This window comes from Canis lupus, chromosome 5 (genome assembly GCF_011100685.1).
Source record: "Canis lupus familiaris isolate Mischka breed German Shepherd chromosome 5, alternate assembly UU_Cfam_GSD_1.0, whole genome shotgun sequence".
In the NCBI taxonomy this organism is placed as follows: domain Eukaryota; kingdom Metazoa; phylum Chordata; class Mammalia; order Carnivora; family Canidae; genus Canis; species Canis lupus.
In genome coordinates, this window is record NC_049226.1 from 47,847,840 (window position 1) to 47,871,413 (window position 23,574).

Genomic DNA, 23,574 nt, shown 5'->3' on the forward strand with positions numbered 1-23,574 from the left:
CATTTATTGCCATTTATGTGTTGTATTTTTTTGAGTCTTTTGTCATGTTTGCTTCAATTTTAGTTTTCTCATTTTCTAGTTTCTTAAAGCATAAGGTTAAGTTATTGATTTGAGAGTTTTCTTCCTTTTTTAAAAATATAATAGGTATTTTATTTTTTTAAGATTTTATTTATTTATTCATGAGAGACAGAGAGAGAGAGACAGAGAGAGAGAGACAGAGAGAGAGAGGCAGAGACACAGACAGAGGGGAGAGGCAGGCCCATGCAGGGAGCCTGATGTGGGACTTGATCTCGGGACTCCAGGATCGTATCCTGGGCTGAAGGCAGGCAGTAAACCACTAAGCCACCCAGGGATCCAATAGGCATTTTAATAGGTACTCATAGGTGTAAATTTTATTCTGAGCATTCTGAGCATTGCTTATCCCATATGTCTTGGGATATTGTGTTTTAATTTTTATTCATCTTATTTCCTAATTACCCTTGTTGTTTGAGAGTTTGCTGTTTAACTTCCACATGTTTATGAATTCCCCATATTTTCTTCTGTAACTGATTTATAGTTTGATTTGATTGTTGTTGGAGAACATATTTTATACGATTTCAGCCTCTTAAATTTATTCTATTTTGTCTTATAGATGAGACCTTGGTGAATGTTCTAAGTTGTGTGTGCTTGAGAAGAACATGTATTCTACTTTTGCTTGCTGATATGTAGTATAGATAGATGTCTGTTATGTATAGTTTGTTTATAGTTTTAAGTTTTCTGTTTCCTTGTTGATCTGCAATATAGCTGTTTATATGGTTTTGAATAACAGGGTTATCTTGCAAGGACTTTGAATTAAAATTCTCTTTCAAATTCAAGTGCTAAGACTGGGGGACTATTATATGGTGACTAAAATTTTTATTGTGTGAATATTTCCCAATAAATGCATAATTCTTCTGCAGCTGTTCTTCATAGCTCATCTTTGGTCATCTGCATAAATTTTGTGTAGTAGAAACTTGTTTTACACTGGAGAAATTTTAAAAAGAGAACGAGAAGATTTAGGTACAGTGCTTCTTTATTGATCTCTCCAGAAATGAAATATTTTTTTTAAGATTTATATATTTATTTGAGAAAGAGGGAGTGAACTTGAGTTCTAAGTTTCTCTATTATTGTGAACACCAATTTCTCCAAACTGGAAGAGGAAAGAAGGTGGCTTTGTAATTTCAGGGCACTGCTTTAAGGAATGAAAAAGCAAATGATATATGTTAGAGAAAATACCACTTCCACAGAAGTATTCATTTGTCAAAAGTGAAGGAGAGGGAGGAACAGTCCTTTTTAGTATATGTGCCTCCGAAGCAAGCACAAAGGAGAAACATTTTAAGTAGACTCTGTGCTGAGTGCGGAGCCTGACACCGGGCTCGTTCTCAGAACCTTGAGATCATGGACCTGAGCCCAATCAAGTCTGATGCTTAGCTGACTGTGCAACCTAGTCACCTATCTGAAAGTAAAATTCTTACTACAAACAATATGCTGAATAGATAATTTTCACTTTTAATGTTTTTTTTTCTGTATTTGCAAAGCTGCTTTAAAACAAATTTTAAGTATTATGAAAATGAATTCTATACTTTTTTTTCCCCCCTTGATAGAAAGAAAAGGGTCTTGGTCAGAGAGGAGGAATTCTAGTATTGTTGGCAGACGATCACTTGAAAGGACAACAAGTGGAGATGATGCTTGTAACTTGACCAGCTTTCGACCTGCTACTCTAACAGTGACGAATTTTTTTAAGCAGGTATTGTTCTGTCATGTAGGAATTCTAGAGGGTATTTGTACATAAAATTTTTTGGTCTCAGAAAAGTTGTAATTATGCATGTATATGCAGTAAGTGTGATTTTGAGAAATTAAAAATCTTTTAAAGATAAAAGTATAATAAAATAATATTGTGCCTGTTGGATAATTATATTTATTTAAATGTTATAATGGATCAAAATCAGTCCTCCAGATTTATATCCTGTTTCTTAATTGTAATATTTTAATTTTTAAACATTTATGGTTTATAAATTTTCTTACTAAGCAATTATGTGATTGTATCTCTCTTCCCCACCCATTTTTGTTTGTTTGTTTGTTTGAATTATGACATCTATAGTATATGGAATAGGACTTTCAGGCCTTAGTAGTGCATTGTTTTTATAGGTGTATTTATAGGTCCAGGAAGTTCTTGATCAAAGATATTTTATTCTTTACAAATACATTCTCTGTACTTCAAATCATGAATCCGATCGTTAGTTTTCAAATGCTAGTCATGATCCCCAACAGTAATGGAAATGTAATAGATAATATCCACTTTAAAAACAAATCCAGTAGAATAGAAAAATAATAGTGCATTGCATTTAGGTTAAATATTGCTTCAGTGAGCTTTTTTCCCTTTAATTTTTGTGTGAGTACATGCATGTGTGCATATCCATACCGAATTTTGATACAAAATGGATTTTTTTTTCTTTAAATTTATTTATTTATTTATTTATGATAGTCACAGAGAGAGAGAGAGAGAGAGAGAGGCAGAGACACAGGCAGAGGGAGAAGCAGGCTCCATGCACCGGGAGCCCGACGTGGGATTCGATCCTGGGTTTCCAGGATCGCGCCCTGGGTCAAAGGCAGGCGCCAAACCGCTGCGCCACCCAGGGATCCCTACAAAATGGATTGTTACCATGCATATATTTTGGAACAGATGAAAGAGAAGTGCTAAGTATTGTTGGAGAATTCCTTCTTTTGAGGTCTTATTCTAAATAAAAGGAGGAAATCCTGGCCTACTGACATCTTGTAACTTGAAAGAAGGCAAGAATTTAGGAAAGTAAAGTGAAAAATAGCAGTGTAGTTGAAGCCCCGTTCACAGTTTTTTTTTTTTTTTCTCAGATTTTATGTATTTATTCATGAGAGACGCAGAGAGAGAGAGGCAGAGAGAGAAGCAGGTTCCATGCAGGGAGCCCAATATGGGACTCGATCCAGGGATTTCAGGATCATGCCCTAGGCTGAAGGCAGGCGGCATCCCCATTCACAGTTTTATGTCAAGAGTATTTATACAGCTGCTCTTAGAGATTCAAATGGAGAGTGAAGCAGCTGAGAAGTGTCCGAAGTGGTTAAGGGTCTTTTTATTATGGACAATAGAATAAGAGTCTAGAAAAGGCCACAGTGTTAACTTGGTTGAAGTGATAGACCAAATAAAGCTACAGAAACAGAGCAGTAGATTTATGTGATACAGTGACATAGACTTGCAGCTATGACATTTTTCTCTCTTTCTACTTTTTCAACCACTATATCACTTCTCCACTATTTCTACAGTTCTGTTTTCATTTCTCAGCCTACTTTATTATTGACCTGGTATTGTAACCTTAAATCAACAAGTCATCTATCCACCCACCTACCTATTGATCCAACTCATAGTTTCTAAGTGTTCAGCACGTACTGTGTATCAGTCCACCCACATACCTATGTATCCAGCAAATATTTTTTTGAGCATTCACCATGTACTGGATACTGTATTGGAGACTAGTAGCTAGAAACTAGCACAAGGTGATTGTGAAAACTTAAAATGAATGATTATTGGAAACATCAGCAATGGAAAACATTTGTTTATTTTAATGGAAAGCATTTATACTTTGTGTAATCTATTTTTTTAATAATTAGCATGTACAATTTTTATAAGTATTTTTTTCTTAAAGATTTTATTTATACATGAGAGATGCAGAGACAGGCAGAGGGAGAAGCAGGCTTCTTGCAGGGAGCCTGATGCAGGACTTGATCCCGGACCTGGGATCCCTCCCTGAGCCAAAGGCAAATACTCAACCGCTGAGCTACCCAGGCTACCCAGGCGTCCCTATAAGTATTTTTAAAAGCATCAGGCAAATGCAAATTAAGTAAATAGCAGAAATAAAATTTTGTATAGTATAATTTAAGGTATAAATTTCTCATAAATGGGATACAAAAGACAGTTCTTTCTTTAAATTGATGAGAGATTACTATGACTGGGATATAATAATCAGCAATGCTTATATATAAGCATTTGAAATTGCCAAGCCAAAATTAAAAATACAGAGAGATATAAAAACAAAATTAAACCCACACATTAGTTTCAAGAATAGTTGTTTTATTTGTTGGCAGGTACGTAAGTTTGAGTACACAATGATGACTGCAGTATGGGAGTGGGGGTTATCAGCTAGTCTCATTCACTTTGGAGATTGTCTTAGACTAGACTAGAATGGCTAGAAGTCTAGACTGACTTTTCTTGGGAAGACTGAAATGAGTCTGGCGTCTTCCATGTCTCTCTACTTCTATTTTCATTCTCTAGCAGGCTGGCTTGATTCTCATTTTTGTGGCTTAAGTTCAAGAGAGGGGCCAAGCTCACTTATGCAAACATTTCTGCATTTACATTTGCTTATTGGACAAGGCCAGTCATGTGACCAAGTTGAGGCATGGGAATTATTCCTCACCCAACAAAAGGCACATGATTAGTCAGGAGTGGAAGCCAATGATATAGTCAATTTAACAGGTTAAGTAGACAAATAATTAAGTAGAGGTAATCTGAATGTATCATCAAAAAGGACCATTTAAACATCTGACTCAAAGGAGAGAGTATACTGTTTTAGGAAACTGGTAGAACATTTGCAGTAATTAGAAAAAAAATCTTCATAAAATGAAATTCACTAATAATAACTTAATAAAACTCAAGACTGTTTATTAAAATATTAACAAAAATCTTGAATCACTGGGAAATTAATACTTTTCTAAATAGTGGGATAAAAAATGATCAATTCTGTACCCTGTTTTAGAATGTAATAGTGAACAAGTGGGATATGGGTTAAGGTGGGCCCACAATAATAAACTAATGTTAAACATGTTCATTAAGACATAAAATAAGAAGTATATGAACTGTGCATTAAAACCAATAAGGTGTCAAGTGCAGAGGTTTGAATTAATAAAATCTAAAGCTTGACTCTTAAATAAAAGAGTAAAATTCTTACCTATATTAATTGTAGGAAAAAATATTACATTAAGTTAAAAATTTTCTATTAATAGGTGTGGTTTGGTTTTTTGTTTGTTTGCTTGTCTCATTTCCCATTGATTAAAATTGTTTCACAGTTTTCTTTCTGGTCTTAGTATCAGGAAAATTTTTCTTTATTAAAGATTTTATTTATTAATGAGAGACACAGAGAGAGAGAGAGCGGCAGAGACACAGGCAGAGAGAGAAGCAGGCTCCATGTAAGGAGCCTGACATGGGACTCGATCCTGGGTCTCCAGGATGATGCCCTGGGCTGAAGGTGGCGCTAAACCACTGAGCCACCGGGGCTGCCCAGTATCAGGAAAATTATTTTTTTCCTTCAGAGTAGTTTCTGTAAACAAATGTGTAAACGAACAAAAAGCAGAATCAGACTTGTAAATACAGAGAACAAATTGATGGTTGCCAGAGGGGTGAAAGGTGGGGGGATGGGCAAAATGTAAAAGAGTGGGAGATACAGGCTTCTAGTTATGGAATGAAGTCATGGGAATAAAAGGCACAGCATTAGGAATATGCTCAATGATACTGTAATGGTGTTGTATGGTGATAGATGGTAGCTACACTTGTGATCATAGCATAAGGTACTAACTCCTTAAATTACTATGTTGTTCACCTGAAACTAATGTAACATTGTGTGTTAAGTATACTCAAATGAAAATTTTTTTAAAAAGTACTTGCAATCAGCAAAAAAAGTGTAGTTTTTCTTGCTACTTACTCTTTTTCAAATTTAGCTGATGCTGTATATTTTACATTTGAGAAGTTTGGTGATGTAAAATTGAAAAGACAAAAACTCTAACAAGTTTTTAAGACTGTTGTGTACATGTGTATGTATATATATATGTGTATATATATATATATATACACATATATATATTTTTAAAGATTTTATTTATATACTCATGAGAGACACAGAAAGAGAGAGGGAAAGAGGCAGAGACACAGGGAGAGGGAGAAGCAGGCTCCTTGTAGGGAGCCCGATGTGGGACTCGATCCCGGGGCCCTGGGATCACGCCCTGAGCTGAAGTCAGAAGCTCAACCGCCGAGCCACTCAGGTGTCCCTATATATATGTTTCTTTTATGTCTATATTCTTATTTTTCTTTTTTCTTTTCATCTACATCTAACTTGTATTGATTGCTTATATTTTAGAGTATCCTGTAATATCTTATAGACATAAATAATGGGCTATAAGTAAATGTACAAAATTAAAGTATGGATAATATTATCATAGCTCTTAATAAAATTTGAAAGCATAAAAAGAAGGAAATCATATTTATTTTTAATCATAATTATATTAATTTAATCTTTTCATTCTGACTAAACTCACAGAAGAGAGTAGGAATATTAATAGGCAATATACACTTATTTTCAATCTACTATATTTGTTTTGTTGAATACTTTTTCCTTAGGAAGGAGACCGCCTAAGTGATGAAGATCTGTACAAATTTCTTGCTGATATGAGAAGGCCATCTTCTGTTCTACGGCGACTAAGACCTATTACAGGTATTTTCAAATTTTGAGTAGACATCATTACAACCCTTATCATCACTAATATGTCATATTGTTGGTAATTATGTAATCCTTTTTTCACTTATCTGACCCAGATGTCTTCTTTGCACAGTCCTTGTCTCCTTCATCTTATTATTCTACTTTCATGGTCTTAACAGTTTATATGCAAGATTCCATACTTTTGATTATTTGAGTACCGAAATGAGAATGATGCATAATATCATGGCTAAAAATCATTTTCTAGGGGAAAGAAAATGTACATAGAATGGTAAATATTTCAGAAACAGATTCATATTATAATCAGAGCAAATCATTCCAGAGTCACACTGTTTTGTTTTGTGTTCCAGAGTGAAAAAGTTTGAATCACTTAACTTTCAAAATGTTGGCTTTTTATGCTAGGTCCCTTTATCTGGTTTGTTTTGTTGTTGTTGTTGTTGTTTGCTTTTGCTTCTTCCGATTCATTCAGTAGGCATTTATGATTTTACATGTACTTTATGTCAGTATCAGTAGTTGATATGAGACTTGGTAGGATGAAATAATTTAAAGGTCTGAGATGATAGTAATTTTGAGTTCTTTCCAGACTTCTTGCAAAAATAGGATCTAAATCCTTCCAAGAACATTTTTACATGAAGTTTTTATATTTACATTGTTTTTATAATATATTTTTATATGCAGCTCAGCTGAAGATAGATATTTCTCCTGCACCTGAAAATCCCCATTATTGCCTAACTCCAGAGCTGCTTCAAGTGAAGCTTTATCCAGACAGTAGAGTCAGACCTACCAGAGAAATTTTGGAGTTTCCTGCCAGGGATGTCTATGTTCCAAACACTACTTACAGGTAACACATTTTAATTTTGGAGGTTTCTGAAATTGGATACTATATATTCTTTTTTTTTTTAAGATTTTATTTATTTATTCATGAGAGAGAGAGAGACGCAGAGACACAGGCAGAAGGAGAACCAGGCTCCCTTCAGGGAGCCCAGTGCGGGACTCAATCCCAGGACCCTGGCATCATGAGCTTGAGCCAAAGGCAGACACTCAACCACTGAACCACCCACGTGCCCCTAGATACTATACATTCTATTATTAAAGTAGAACTAGAATGAAACTTTATAAAAATCTTTCCTAGCTTTGTTACTTATTCCATTTTTTACTGTATGATTTTTAGTAACAGCTATAATGTATTAAACTTGTACTACTTGCCAGGTCAAATGTTAATTACTTTACATACATTATCTTATTTATTACTCATAGCTTGAAGTAGATATTACTTTCATTTTAAAAGTGAATAAAGGGATGGAGAAGTCAAGTATCCTTCACTGTGGTGGAGCTAGCCTGGAATTGTGGGCTGTGAGATTAAAACATTTGAACTCCTATTACTGTTATTTCCTCAGATGTTCTTATTAGCAGAATCTAGCATTCCAGTGGAACCAAATTTATGTGGCTGCACTTTGGTCCAACAACTAATTAACAATGTTTATTGATCCACTACTCAGAATACTTGACACCAGGTTATTAGATAGGCTTTCTAGGCTGAGCACTCCATAACTCTAAGGGTTCATTTATTTATACTCCTTATAAATGAAGCACCGTTATTTGTGAATGCTTAGCCCATGACTCGACATTGGGATAGACAGTAAGGCATCTCAGATTTCCCCAGCCTAACATTCTAGCCCAGACTTCCCCATCCTAGCATATTTTACCATCAAGCTACTCAGTTTCTCAGGCCAAAAAAATTGGAATCTAAGTGATTTCTCTCTCTTTTTTTTTTAATTTAAATTCAATTTGCCAACATATAGTGTAGCATCCAGTGCTCATCTCATTGTGTGAGCTCCTTAATGCCCATCATCCAGTTACCCTATCCCGCCCCTTCTGCAAACCTTTGTTTGTTTCCCAGAGTTAGCAGTCTTTCATGGTTTGTCTTTTCTCTAATTTTTCCCCACTCAGTTTTCCTCCTTTCCTTTATTGTCCCTTTCACTATTTCTTACATTCCACATATGAGTGAAACCATATGTTAATTGTCTTTCTCCAATTGACTTATCTCACTCAGCATAATACCCTCCAGTTCCATCCATGTCAATGTAAATGGTAGGTATTCATCCTTTCTGATGGCTGAGTAATACTCCATTTTATATATGGACCATATCTTATTCATCCATTTATCTGCTGAAGGACATCATGGTTCCTTCCACAATTTGGCTATGTGGACATTGCTGCTATGAACATTGGGGTGCAGGTGTCCTGTCATTTCACTACATCTGTATCTTTAGGGTAAATTCCCAGTTGTATAACTGCTGGGTTGTACGGTTGCTCTATTTTTAACTTCTTGAAGAACCTTCGTACTGTTTTCCAGAGTGGCTGCACCAGCTTGCATTCCCACCAACATTGCAAGAGAGTTCTTCCACATCCTCGCCAACATTTGTTGTTTCCTGTCTTGTTAATTTTCACCATTCTCACTGGTGTGAGGTGGTATCTCATTGTGGTTTTGATTTGTATTTCCCTGATGGCAAGTGATGTGGAACATTTTTTCATGTACTTATTTGGCCATGTGTAGGTATTTTTTGGAGAAATGTCTGTTCATGTCTTCTGCCCATTTCTTGACTGGATTGTTTGGTTTTTGGGTATTGAGTGTGATGAGGTCTTTATAGATCTTGGATAATAGCCCTTTTCGTGACATGTTATTTGGAGATCTCTTCTCCCATTCTGTAGTTCACCGTTTAGTTTTGTTGATTGTTTCCTTTGCTGTGTAGCTTTTTATCTTGATGAAATCCTAATATTTCATTATTGCTTTTGTTTCCCTTGCCTTTAGAGACATGTCTTGCAAGAAATTTTGGAATCAAAATGATTTCTCTCATTTTCTTACTCCATAAAAGTTTATAGGCTCTGCTTTTCAAATGTGTCCCAAATCCCATAATTCTTACCTTCTCCACTTTTTTTTAGGGTTTTATTTATTTATTTCAGAGAGAGAGTGAGCATGTGCACACCAGCAAGGAGAGGACCAGAGGGAGAGAATAAGAAGTAGACGCCCCACTGAGTGCAGAGCTCAAAATGGGACTCCATGTGGAGTTTGATGCAGGGCTCAGTGAGGGGCTTGACTAGGGGCTCCAAGTGAGACTTAGTCCCATGACTTTGAGATCATGACCTAAGCTGCAGTCACATCTTTAACCAACTGAGCCACCCAGGCATCCCTTACCTTCTCCGCTTTTAAAACTCTAGGCAAGCCAGTATCTAGATCAGCACTGTCAAATAGAAATATAATGGGAACTACATTTGGAATTTAAAATTTTATAGTTCTGACACTAAAAAAATAAAAGGAAACAAGTGAATTTAATTTTAATTATGTTATTTAACATTATATATGAAATATTATCATTTCAACATGTAATAACTATAAAAACTGTTGAGATATTTTACTGTTTTTCTTTCCTCCAAAAAATCTTCAACATGGGGTATGTATTTTTTGCTTAAATCATATCTCAATCTCAGATGAGCCACATTTCAAATGTTTAGTTGCTGCGTGGGGCTAGAGGTTGGCATATTGAACAGCTTCTGATCTCAGATTTTTCTCTACCTTTTTAAGTTGATCATCTTCCTTTAACTCTGCCTAAAGCAATACTCGGCATTATCGCCAGAGAGATTTTCAAATGTTCTTAATCAGATTATTCATTCTTCCATCTAAAATCCTTCAGTGGCTTTCATCATAAGGAGAAAAAAAATGCTTTTTAAAATAATAATCGGGATCCCTGGGTGGCGCAGCGGTTTGGCGCCTGCCTTTGGCCCAGGGCGCGATCCTGGAGACCCGGGATCGAGTCCCACGTCGGGCTCCCGGTGCATGGAGCCTGCTTCTCCCTCTGCCTGTGTCTCTGCCTCTCTCTCTCTGTAACTATCATAAATAAATAAAAAAATTAAAAAAAAAAAATAATAATCTATTAGACTCTACATGATCTGGCCCTGCCTTTCTCTAATTTCATATCCTACCTTGCTTGGCTTATTTTACTTTAGCCTCAGTGACCTTTTTACTCATCCTTGAACAAACAAAATTCCATTCTCCCTAAAGCTTTTCCATTTGTTCCTCTCTTTGCCTGTTTTCCCCCAGATCTTTGTGTGGTTTGGTTCCTTATTTAGACATGCATCCGCTTAGATCACTGCCTAGAGAGGTTCACTCTCATTACCCTGGGTAAAAAGATCCATTGCTACTTTCCTCCACTTCTTCACCTTTCTTTATATTATCATTATCTAGCATTACATTATGTAGTTACATGATCAGATTTTTTTTTCATTAGAATGTAATTACTGTAAAGGGCAGGGACTGGTCCGTTTCCTTTATTGCTTTATTTTCAGCATCTAGAATAGTGTGCTAGCACACAGAATGCCCACAATAAACATTTATTCATTGATTTGAGAAATACAGAACTGTATAATGGTAGGAGAGTAGGATTTAGAGTCACAGAGATAGGGGTGTGATTTCTGACGCTACTATGCTCTGGTGACCTGGGATGAGTTACTTAGTTTATTGGATAGTTTTCTTATTAATAAAATGTGAGGTAATAAGCATACCTGCTTGCCTTGTGAGGGTATAGAGCATAAGACACTGCATATATTTGACACTTAGAGTGAGCAGAATTTCTGGAAGTTAAGCTAAAGAAAATATGTATTTAAAAGGAAAAAAGGTATTATGAAATTATTCTATAAATTATATGTTTAAGTACTTACAAGCACATGGAATAAAGAAGGGATTATATAATCCAATATTTGTATGAAACCTTTTTGTGGTTATGAACTGTAGTATTATCTAGTATAGAAATCTCATCTAGAGCATCCCTAACTTGTGTTTATCTGTCTTGCCTCTGCTTGGATTATTTCAGAGATAGAGAAAATAGAAATCGGGGGATTTGAGTGGTCTTTTCATTTTCCTACTTATATTTGTTATTTACATATATATGTTTTTAAAAAGAATTATATGAATATAATTAAAGTTCACATAAGTACCATCGGCTTAATATTAAAAACAGAGGTCCTTCATCTTATTCCTATCAGCCTTCCCATCCCTGCCTTGATGTCTAATTTTCAGCAATCACTGGTAATTCTTTTTGCTCCCTCTTTTGGTATTTTATTCCTTTATGTTATTTATTCTAAATAACATACTCATGCTACTATTTCTTGATCCTTATTCCATTTTAAATATTTATTTACTGTTCTAGAAGATGACAGTTTAACTCTTTATTTCTTTCCTAAAAATACATGACTTGCATAAATCCAAAAAAAAAAAAACCATATGATTGTCATCTCTTCCATATGTTTATATCCCAGTTTTTCATTAAATCGTGTTAATTTTTCTTTTTTTTTTTACTGTTTGTGATTCTTATGTAACTATTTTTGCAGTGGAGCCATGTAGATTACTAGGATTTTATTTCTGCATTTGATTTATATAACACTGAGTTTTCCTGAAGTAGTTATATTATTTAGTTTCCCTGCCTTTCTGTGTGTTATCCCTAAAATTCATCATGCAGTGAAATGCATCAGATAGTCATTTCCTGCCTTGCAACTTCCTTAGTTTCCCTTGCAACTAAATTGTAAGTGTGGCAGAGGGAGATTCCTAGGCTTACTAAGTTTACTGTAAAGTTGTTGTCTTGGAGCCTCTTTACCATAATCCTGGAAATTCTCTTTGCATTTCTTTTGCCAAGGGGTCCTTATTTCCTATATATTTTTATTGTTTTACTTGTTTTATTGACAGCTTTCAGTATCTTCCTGAAATAGGGTGTATGAGAGTACATTTTCTGATACTTTCATGTCTGACAATGTTTATTTTAACCTTTACTCCAGAATTAGTAATTTTGCTGGATACAATATTCTAAGTTATAAATTATTTTCTGTCAGGATTTTGAAAACATGACATAACTATCTTCTTGCTTTAAGTGATGTTTTTGAGTTGTCCAATATACTTTTTTCTTTTTTAAAAGATTTTATTTACTTGAGGGAGAAAAAGAATGAGCAAGCATGAGTGGGAGTAAAGGGCAGAGAGAGAGGGAGAAGCAGACTCTCCATTGATCAGGGAGCCCGACATGGGGCTTGATCCCAGGACCTTAAGATCATGACCTGAGCTGACCACTTAACTGACTGAGCCACCCACATGCCCCAAGTGGTCCAATGTATTTCAGATTGCTAATGCTTTGTTGGTATCTTTTCCTTTGAAGGCTTTTTTGAGTTATTTTCTTAATGCTTGGTGTTCTGAACTTTCATGTGATGTGCTGATATGATAACATTTATTTAGTGCTTTATAGTATTTCATTTAAATCAATTTATTCAGTGTCAGAGGAATCTTATAAATTATATAATTCTGACAGTATTGTCATTTATTTATCTTTTATTTGTTACAAATAAATAAGGGGTAAACTTATCTGGATTTGACCAAGGTCTTATTTTATTTTCTGTGTTCTTTATCCTTTGAGATAATAGTATATCTGGCATTTATAGTTTTTGACAATATGAATAACGTTAAAATTTCTTATTGCTAGATAATTAAAGCAGGCAGAACACCTTTATTTACTTTTTTTTCCTAAAGATTTTCTTTCTTTCTTTCTTTCTTTCTTTCTTTCTTTCTTTCTTTCTTTCTTTCTTTCTTTCTTTCTTTCTTTCTTCGAGAGAGAGAGAGAGAGAGAGAGAGAGAGAAAGAGAGAAGCAGAGACATAGGCAGAGGAAGAAACAGGCTCTGTCGGAAGCCCGATGTGGGACTCGATACTGGGACTCTGGGGTCATGCCCTGAGCCAAAGGTAGACACTCAACCACTGAGCCACCCAGGTGTCCCTTTATTTACCTTTTTATTTGCCTCAAAATATACCTCATTATTTATCCTTGTTTTTTTTAAACAGGGAACTTTAGTATAAATAAGAGGTAATAAGAGGTCCTGGGGGACAGGGAGGGCCCCGAGGGGTTTCCATAATTTAACACTCTTCAAAAGCACAAACAAAAGCAGGGGCAGGGTGGGGGCCAGGGCAGGGGTGGGCCACCCCCACCCTGCGCACAGGATGAGGGGCACATTGCAGAGCTTGTGGGTGGGGAGCTTCTCCCCCAGGAGTGACCAGTCACATGCTGGGGACAGGGAGGAGGCGAACACTGATGTTTCAGAGGAAGGGGTCATTGTACTTGGCAGTGGGTGGGGACAAGGCTGAGGCCACACAGGCCACTACATCCCCCCAAGTGTCTGGGCCAGTTTGGGGGGCCCTCTGACCCCCATATTTATGCAGGGCAAGGGACTGGAGCAGTCCATCCATCATGGTTAGTCTTGTTAATACATTGATCCATGAGGTCAGCGGGAGGGTTATCTAAATACTCTCTTATTTAAGGAGTCGATACTCATCCCGAGTGTTATTAGTGTAAGTAGCATTGTAGGCAAAAAATGATTCAATGACTGTATAAAGAACTGTTCTTCTCTAATGAGTGAGCTGTTTATTCTCAGAGAATAGTAGAACCAGCTAAACTATCACTAAGATTAGGTTTATTCCTATTAAATGTTTATTGAAAACAAATACTAAAAAAAAATTAAAAAAAAAAAAGAAAACAAATACTACTTTAGGTTCTAATATTTTTTCATCAAAACAATTGGTTTCAGGTTCGAATTTTATATAATCTTTTTTTTATCTTATGTACTTCCTTTAAGAATCTTATGTAAAATGCTTTAATTCTTTAACAGACATTGATAAATTGTAACATAGGATGTCAAGTTGGCTAAGTTTCTTACAGCAAAGAAATGTAAATAGTGCTCTGTTAGTAATAGGGGAAAGCTTTTGAATCAAGAAGGATACACTAGGGATCCCTGGGTGGCGCAGCGGTTTGGCGCCTGCCTTTGGCCCAGGACACGATCCTGGAGACCGGGGATCGAATCCCACGTCGGGCTCCCGGTGCATGGAGCCTGCTTCTCCCTCTGCCTATGTCTCTGCCTCTCTCTCTCTCTGTGACTATCATAAATAAATAAAAATTAAAAAAAAAAAAGAAGGATACACTATTTTAAGAAAGAGATTAATAATTTTCTACTGTAAGGGTGTCTTCATAGAAGTAAAGTAGTTAGGTACAAGAAGAATATAGAAGTAGAATTATGATTTCTATACTTTGTTGGTTTTTTTTCCTGTTACTTGTTTGACAAAACAGTTTCTTTCATTTTAAATAAGAAAGATTATAAAGGTGATTGTATGCTTTTTTTAAAAAAACCAATCTCTGGGTTATGAAAATAAAGAATAGTTTTTGTATTACTTGAAATGGTATTACTCTATGCATATTTTATGAAAAATTGGGTATGTCACCATATTTTGCAACCATATTTTATTTTTAGGAATTATCTAAAACTGGAGATTGACTGGTTTTTTCCTCTTTTTACATGGGGATAATAAAAGTTCCTATGTCTTAGAGATTTGTGAGGATGAAAAAAGATAATACGTATAAAGCTTTTTGTAAAGTGCCTGATACATATTAAATGTTCAATAGAAGCTGAGTCATTATTATCATTGGCTTTATTAGGTTACCTTATGCTTAAGGAGCATAATCCTTAAAGCATAAGGATTCTGGGCTTTTGGGGGTACAATTAGATAAGAGAATGATTTTTTTTTTTTTTTTTTTTTTTTTTTTATGATAGTCACAGAGAGAGAGAGAGAGGCAGAGACACAGGCAGAGGGAGAAGCAGGCTCCATGCACCGGGAGCCTGATGTGGGATTCGATCCTAGGTCTCCAGGATCGCGCCCTGGGCCAAAGGCAGGCGCCAAACCGCTGCGCCACCCAGGGATCCCAGAGAATGATTTTAAAAGGGAAGTTATCAAAGTTAGTGGTAGCTCGCTTTGTATTATTATTTGAACCTTCAATGCCCATGCAACCTGAACAATAAATCACATGGATTTATTATTCTCCTTAATAATGTTAAAGAATTTTAATCTCATGGACAGCTAATATTTTTGGGAATTTATAGTTTATTTAAAAAAAAGCCTTTATCATATCTAGAAAATTTAGTAAACAAATAATTTTAGAATGACAAAAGGAGATTGTATGAAGCATGATCAGATATCAGCTAACAGGCAGATATGATAAAATATTTGCATAAGTTTCCATTTATATTTGCTGACTAAATTGTTGCTGGATCACAATATTCTTCTGGCTCAGTTTTAATTCTTTTTAACCTTTTAAGGAATGTGTAGCGGTAATCTGTAATTTCAGGTAATACACATTAGTGTCATTATACAAATTTATATATACATTTTCCCAGTGAATAATAATAAAAAAATAATAAAGTGGACACTAGGACTCCTTTTAGTTTATATACCACCATTACCTCATTAACTGTGTAGCAACCTGTATAGAACCAGTATGAGGGCAGCCCTGGGGGCTCAGCGGTTTAGTGCCGCCTGCAGCCAGGGTGTGATCCTGGAGACCTGGGATCAAGTCCCACGTTAGGCTCCCTGCATGGAGCCTGCTTCTCCCTTTGTCCCTTTGCCTGTGTCTCTGCCTCTCTCTCTCGTGTCTCTATGAATAAATAAATAAAATCTTAAAAAAAAAAAAAAAAGAACCAGTATGATTAGCTGACATTCCAGAGAAGTCACTTTGGAACTGAAAAAAAAAAAAACCCAGAAATTTAAGCATTTTTAATGTAAGTTTTAAGAAAAATTTTGCACATTGTATTTATTTTTAGTACAAAACTTAAGTGTATTTTAAAGGATTTCATAGTGTAAAAAGGATTTTAAAATATTATTGCCTGAATAGAGGGAGGATGAATGGATTGATTGAAGCAAACATTTGGTTGACATGAGAAAATAGGTTAAAAAGAACTATATTCTGAAAATGACATTTCCTATTACTAACACCTTTGCCTCCCAGTTTTTATGATTATTATGAGACAGTGTAGGAAAAGCTGTCTAAAAGGCTATACATGTAAAAAATATATATATTTTAGCTTAATTTGTTATTTTTTATATTTAAAAAATAGGCTTTTAAAGAAGCACTTTGAGAAATCACAACAATGTGATTTCTCAAAGATATTTTTTAAAAAATCTATTATTAAGCTGTGCCTAAAATTAGAGATTTTTGTATTTAAATAACTCCCCCTGTCCCCCCCCCCCCCCCATTGATTCTTCACTTATTCTTGTAGTATGTTAATTCAGGAGGAACCTGGTTGTTTCAAATCCTGAATAGGGGTGAATGAGGGTACACAAATATATGTAGTTTCTAGCTAATGTCATGCATTTCCTATTGTGCCAAACAAATGAAGATTATTTATATCAAATGCTTGCTTTATCAAGGAAGTACATATGCTATCAGAGTATCATAGAAAAAATACTAGTGTAATTCTTTTTTTTTTTTTTTTTTAAGATTTTATTTATTTCAGAGAGAGAGAGGAAAAAAAAAAAAAAAACTTGAGCAGGGCCAGAGGGAGAGAATAACAGGCTCCTTGCTGAGCAGGGAGCCTGATGTGGGGCTCAGTGTCAGAACCCTGGGATCATGACCTGAGCCGAAGGCAGACACTTAAACGGCTGAGGCATCAAAGCGACCCAACTAGTGCAATTGTTATATTAAGATAACCAAATAATACCAGTGGGGAAGAATTTTTTTTTTTAATTGAGTATCTGAAACCATCTGAAAGTTAGATACTGGTTTGTGTGTAATATTACTCATGTCTCACATTTGTACTTGTCTTCACTGTTGCATTTGAGTTATAAAGATCAAAGTATATCTAATTGAGTAAATGCTGTCTGTTTAGTTTCTAAGAACTATGTCACACATCATGCTATTCTTAGTGAGATTGTTATAGCTGGCTTCTTTCCCAAAGTAGCTTTAGTTGTAGCCACCTCTGAACTTTCTTTTTTAATTTTAAAGATTTTATTTATTTGAGAGAGACACTGTGAGCGAGAATGAGAGAGAGCGAGCACAGGGAGGGGCAGAGGGAGAGGGAGAAGCAGGCTCTCTGCTGAACTAGGAATCCCATGCAGGGCTCGAGTCCAGGACTCTGGGATCGTGACCTGAGCCAAAGGCAGGCGGTTCATCAACTGAGCCACCCAGGTGCCCCTGAACTTTCATATCTTTGTTTTTCTTCCAATTTTTAGAAAGATATTATCTAGCAAATACTGTTACTAAGCAAAGAATGAATGCAGTGGTTTAGACCTGTAACAGTTAAGAAACAAAATGAAAAGATGACATTTGTTTTGATCTGGACCTTGGTTAGCAGTTAGGACTATGCCTCACACATCTCTTAATAATCCTTAGTAAACTTGTAGGTTTACTAATCTAAATGTAGTCTTAAACTTTTTATAATGGGAAATTACAAACATATACAAAAGTAGATAGAACAGTACATTTATCCTCCACTGTCATTCTTTCTTTCCTTTTCAAGTTTTTTAAAAAAAATTCTAGTTAGTTAACGTAAATTGTTTTATTATTAAGTAATTTCTATGCCATTGTGGGACTTGAACTCATAACCGAGTTTAAGAGTTGCATATTCCACTAACTGAGCCAGCCAGGTGCCCCTATTTTTTTTTTTTTTTTTTAGTGGATCAGTTTAATTAGATTCTTTTTTTTTTTTAATTAGATTCTTTGTAAGAAATTTAGAACACCAATTTGTGAGGGTAAACTCCATTTGTGAGAGAAAACCCAGAGCAGAGGTAGCCCTGAAGCTGAGGAACAGCTTTGAGTTTTGGCAAAATTTGCGAACCCATAGCTTTCTGATCAACCTTGCGCTGCTCTGTAATCTCATATTTCTCCTTCTCTATGTCAAAGATCTCCCCTTCCTGGTGTCTTCATTTATGCAGCTGCTGCTTCTTGAGATAAATGTCAGTGAGATGTTTGGGGATTTTCACACTGCTGATACCAATTTTGGTAAAAGTGGCAATGACAAATTTCTGGTGTGTTCTACTCGGAGGAACTTGGTTGAGGGCCAGAGGTCCAGTCAAGTAGCAAGCCACTGCTCAGTTGCTTCAGGAAAACCACCCTCTTGCCTCTGTGGCACCCAGTGAGGATGATCAAAGTGGTCCCAGGAATGATGCTAGCTCGCAGCTTTCTCACATGCTGACTGAAAGCTTTTTGCCATGGCTCAACAGCTTTTGAGGCTCATTTTCAGTAGGATAATACCTAGGCATTTTGTAAAGTTTAACCACTCAGGTACCACCATTCTTGTCATCACCAACTGGTTTTATAGCAGTAGCAAGAACCTTCTTCTTTTTCTTTTCAACCCTGGATTTAGCTGCTGAATACTTCCTCTTGTACATGGCCTTCCTGGAATACATAGCCCATTGGGAATATCTGCCAATTCCTTTGACTAGGAAGGGTTTTGGCTGCCTTGGGGCTTCCCCTTCTTTGGCGTTTTAGCCTTGAGGTTACCCTTTGCCTTGCCACCAGCATCACCTTCTTGGCTTCAGGTTTCTTCTTAGTATCGGCTTCTCACCTTTTTCTTCTCACCGCTATCTTGCAAGATGGAAAAGAGAACTCGGTTGCCCCTCTCTACTGTTTCATCTATTACCTGTTCCTTTTTTTTTCCTGTAGTACTTTATTTATTTATTTATTTTTTCCTGTAGTACTTTAAAACAAAGCCAAGTAATTATATCATTTCACCTGTCAATCCTTCACTATGTTTTTCTTTTGAGTAGTTTAATAAGCTTATTATGTGCTGATTGAATTTTTCCCCTGAACTTTTGTTTCTAGAAACAAATTGGCCAGACAAAAGTAAATGTATATTGTTTATATTATGACCCATATAATTCGTGATTCTTGAAAGAGGTTATCGTATTATGGTAGATCGTGCTTTGGAATTGGGGTTCTTAAAATTTTTTTGTCATAGTACCCTTATAGTCTTGTGAATCCTATGTTCTCTTTTTTGGAATAATGTTTTTACATGCATAAAATAAAATACATAGGCTAACAAAGGAAATCAATTATATTAAATTATAATTATCAAGATATTAAAGTTACATGTTTCTTTATTAATGAATTAAATAATATCTAGCCACAGGTGTAAAAGTTGCCATATTTTCTAAGCAGTAAGAAGCATGTGACAATATTCTGAGATATCTGCAATAGTTGTGATGCAAAAGTATGTATGATTTCTATTAATGACAGATTCTCCTGTATTACTAATACTGCTATGGTTAGTTTCCTACATTCAAAATATAAGGAAGTGGGCAGCCCCAGTGGCACAGCGGTTTAGCGCTGCCTGCAGCCTGGGGTGTGATCCTGGAGACCTGGGATCAAGTCCCATGTCAGGCTTCCTGTATGGAGCCTGTGTCTCTGCCTCTCTCTCTCTCTCTCTCTCTCTCTCTCTCTGTGTCTCTATGAATAAATAAACAAAATCTTAAAAAAAAAAAACAAAATATAAGGAAGTGAAAATTTTAGTGAAAATTAAGGGGCATTTTTCTTCCCCTTCAAGTTTATAGCCCCCTGCTTTAGAGAGTATTAGTTTTTGTATTTATTTTTAGTTTTCATGAATGTCTGGAGTTATTGCTGTATACTTTGCCATTCCAGTTTTGCCCTAGATATATCATAGTAGCTTTTATTCTACCTTAATTGATCCTAGTTATATTTTAACGACAAACATTTTTTTTTTTTTAGAGTTTATTTATTTATTTGACAGAGAGAGAGAGAGCACAAGTAGGGGAAGTGGCAGGCAGAGGGAAAGGGAGAAGCAGACTCCCTGTTGAGCACAGAGCCTGATGTGTGAGGCTCAATGTGGGTCTCCATCCCAGGACCATGGGATCATGACCTGAGGCCAAAGGCAGATGCCTAAATGACTGAGCCACCAGGTGCCCCTAACTACAAAAGTTTTTGAGTTGAGAACTTTGTTTGCTAACATTTTAACATAACCACACTCCTGAGTTTTTAGGTAGGTGCTTGCATTTCAATGTGAGGAGTGTTATCTCAGACTCTGAGGGAAGAAGTCAAGTTTCAGGAACAATAGCAGAATATGAGGAGAGCAGTTTTGTTCTCTTATTCTGAGAATTAGAGTATCTTCAGTTAGGGAAAATTTGTACAGATTACTTACTTAAAGCAATGTGGAGTGATATCCAAGATCTAATTTTTGCAAATATATACACTTGCTTAGAATTTTATAGTTCAGAAAATCATTCAAATGCCCTATCTTACTTGAGTACTCTATGATATGTATTTGGCAGGATTATCACTATTCCCATATATGGGATGTGGGACTAAGGCTTAGTTGCTCAATATTTGAAGATAAATAGTTACAGCCTTACCTCTTTAAGGTTGTAGATTATTGCTCTTTCAGATAGACCTAATCATTTTGTTAGACATATGGTTGTTCCCAGGGTTAAAGAAATAAATTTAGAAAAAGTTTTTATGTTTGAGATAGCATCCTTGATTTTATAGTTTCTAAAATATCTCTGAAACCTGATTTTATAAAGACATTCTGTGGGAAATGTTAATCCTCCTTTCATGACCTTGAACTCAACATTTCAAACCAATTGAGTAATTTTGTCCTAGTTGATTTGCCATGAGAAAACTTTGGACTTTGATAAGAGGACCAACCGTTGGTCATTTTGTTTTTAATTTTCAAAATAGTGTTGGATGATCACTTTGCAGGACATAATAAACACAGTGCTACAGTTGTTAGTGATTAGAAAAATCACAAGGAAATTTGATTATCCTATAGTAGAAAGTGAAATATATAGCAATACACATTCTAAATAGTTTTTTTTAAATATTTTATTTTATTTTTATTTTTTTAAATTTTTTTTAAAAGATTTTATTTATTTATTCATAGAGATGCAGAGAGAGAGAGAGGCAGAGACAAAGGCAGAGGGAGAAGCAGGCTCCATGCAGAGAGCCTGACATAGGACTCGATCCAGGGTCTCCAGATCACGCCCTGGGCTGCAGGCGGCGCTAAACCGCTGCGCCAACGGGGCTGCCCTCTAAATAGGTTTTATAAAGCAGGCAAATAGTAGGAACTCAATATACTGGTTAATGCCATATTTTTGATTAATGAATGAGCTCATTGATTTTTAGGAATTATACTATTAGGAAGAAAAGATAGAAGCATGAGAACATGCTGATTATAAAAAAAGAACATGCTGATAATAGAGTAACAGAGAATAAACAGATTATACAAAAATAGGTAACACCAAAATAAGAGATGTCTGTTTGCTCTCAGTAGAATTCACACTGGTTCAGATTGAACTACTGGTATAGAAATTTGGTAGTGATTTACTAAAATCAAGTAGATAGACTATCTTTTTGATACCCTTGTAGTTTTTATTTCTAGTAGTTTTTTTTTTTTTTTAAGGTTTTATTTATTTATTCATGAGAGACAGAGAGAGACAGGCAGAGACATAGGCAGAGAGAGAAGCAGGCTCCATGCAGGGAGCCCGATATGGGACTCAATCCCAGGAGTCCAGAATCAGGTCCTGAGACGAAGGCAGATGCTTAACTGCTGAGCCATCCAGGCATCCATAGTAGTTTTATTTCTATTAATGATTTACTATATGTGCTTTACTGTTTTTTCTTCACCTACCAGTTTTGAGGGGTACAGGCAGTAATGCTACAAGGTTTTAGAGGGAAGAGCCCTCATTTACTAGGATATTTGTAGAGGAAGTGAGATTATCTGTATCTTGAAGTATAAATAGGACTTAGCCAAGCAGAAAGGTATATAGAGGCATTCTAGACAAATGGAATGGCATTAGGAAAGTATATAGGGGATGTTTAAAAGTAGATAGTTTTGATAAGAGCTAATGGTTTGTGTTGGGCAAGAAATCGTTAAAGAGGTAATCTGGGACTAGATTATAGAAATCCTTGAATATCTGGAAGAGATTTGGATTTTGTTCTATAGGCTCATGCCCTTCAAATTGGGGTACACATTTTTGCTATATAAGATATACAGGTCCACAAGATAAATATAACATATCTTCCAGGAATAGTACTTTTTAGATGATTTAGGGAGGAAATAACTGTTTTTACATGAAGATTTATAGAATAAAAAACACAATTCACATACAATTTTAAGATAAATTATGAGATTTAAGATAAAACCCTAATAAGATTCTAAAAGAAGCATATGCTTATATAAAGCCATTTCATCTTATAACTTTAGAATTGTAAGGGTATGTTTTCAGTATTCTCAAGCTGTTACACTCTTTTAATAGATAAATTTGAATGACACAGGTCAAAGTAGTATGTAGCCATTATTAATTTGTTTTAGGAAAATTGAAGGAAGACAGACAAATTTAGGAGGCCAGGCAGGAGACTATTTAAACAGTTTAAAATTCAGGTTAAAAGCAGGCCTCGGTAGGCTCTAAACAGTAGAAATGGGAAGAAAGCATATCATATTAACAGACTTTTCAAAGGAAGATTTGTATTCAGTTTAGTGGCTGATATAGGAGAGGTGGTTTACAAAGTTAGGTAAAAAGGCAGAGATGTCTTCCAGCTTTTTTAACTTGGATGACGGGAAGCATGGTGGTGCCATTAATGGATGTACAGAGATAAGGAGGAGTGTGATGGGGTAGAGAGGAAGGATCAGCAGAGGTGGTAAGTCTTTGATGAATTTATTGGATATGTTGAATTTGAGGAAACTATAGGATATCAAAAGGAAGAATGGCAGATAGGCAGTATAAAAAGGAGAACTGGAGAGAGATCTGGGAATAATATATGTAATTTGGGAATTTTACTCGTGGAACATAGACAAGCCCATGAGAATAGATAGAATTTCTGAGGATAAGAGTGGAAGAGATTTTTGAAGATTGTGCATTGGCCCAAATATGTCATATACTAGGAGGGAATAGGGCTATAAAAATGGATTCAGGTTAGGGATAATTCTTGGAGAGTATGGTAATACTGTGGGAGCAAAATGAAAGTCAAATTTGAAAGAATATTATTTAGTAACAAGTTAGTAGAGAGATCCAAGAATATGTGGACTGAGGAAAGGCCATTAGATTAGACAATTGTGAGTTGGTGGTGTAAATAGAATACTTGGCAAAGTAGTGAGGACAGAAGGACACAATTTGTGAATCATAAAAAAATGCTTTCTATACCAGAATTATCTCTCACTCTGAGCATAATTTATACAGAAAAA

The 23,574-nt window shown here is 35.6% G+C and overlaps 1 protein-coding gene and 1 pseudogene across 9 annotated transcripts in view; one reads left to right on the forward strand and one right to left on the reverse strand.

The window, feature by feature from the left end:
* DOCK7 (dedicator of cytokinesis 7) overlaps nucleotides 1–23,574 on the forward strand; it is a 219,131-nt gene that overhangs the window by 65,824 nt on the left and 129,733 nt on the right. For all 9 annotated transcript variants that reach the window (XM_038537305.1, XM_038537306.1, XM_038537307.1 and 6 more), the window contains exons 12-14: nucleotides 1,623–1,765; nucleotides 6,434–6,527; nucleotides 7,209–7,371. In XM_038537305.1, coding sequence (XP_038393233.1) covers nucleotides 1,623–1,765; nucleotides 6,434–6,527; nucleotides 7,209–7,371 — 400 coding nt within the window. The remainder of the gene's footprint in view (nucleotides 1–1,622; nucleotides 1,766–6,433; nucleotides 6,528–7,208; nucleotides 7,372–23,574) is intronic.
* Nucleotides 18,110–21,048, reverse strand: LOC102155317 (annotated as a pseudogene).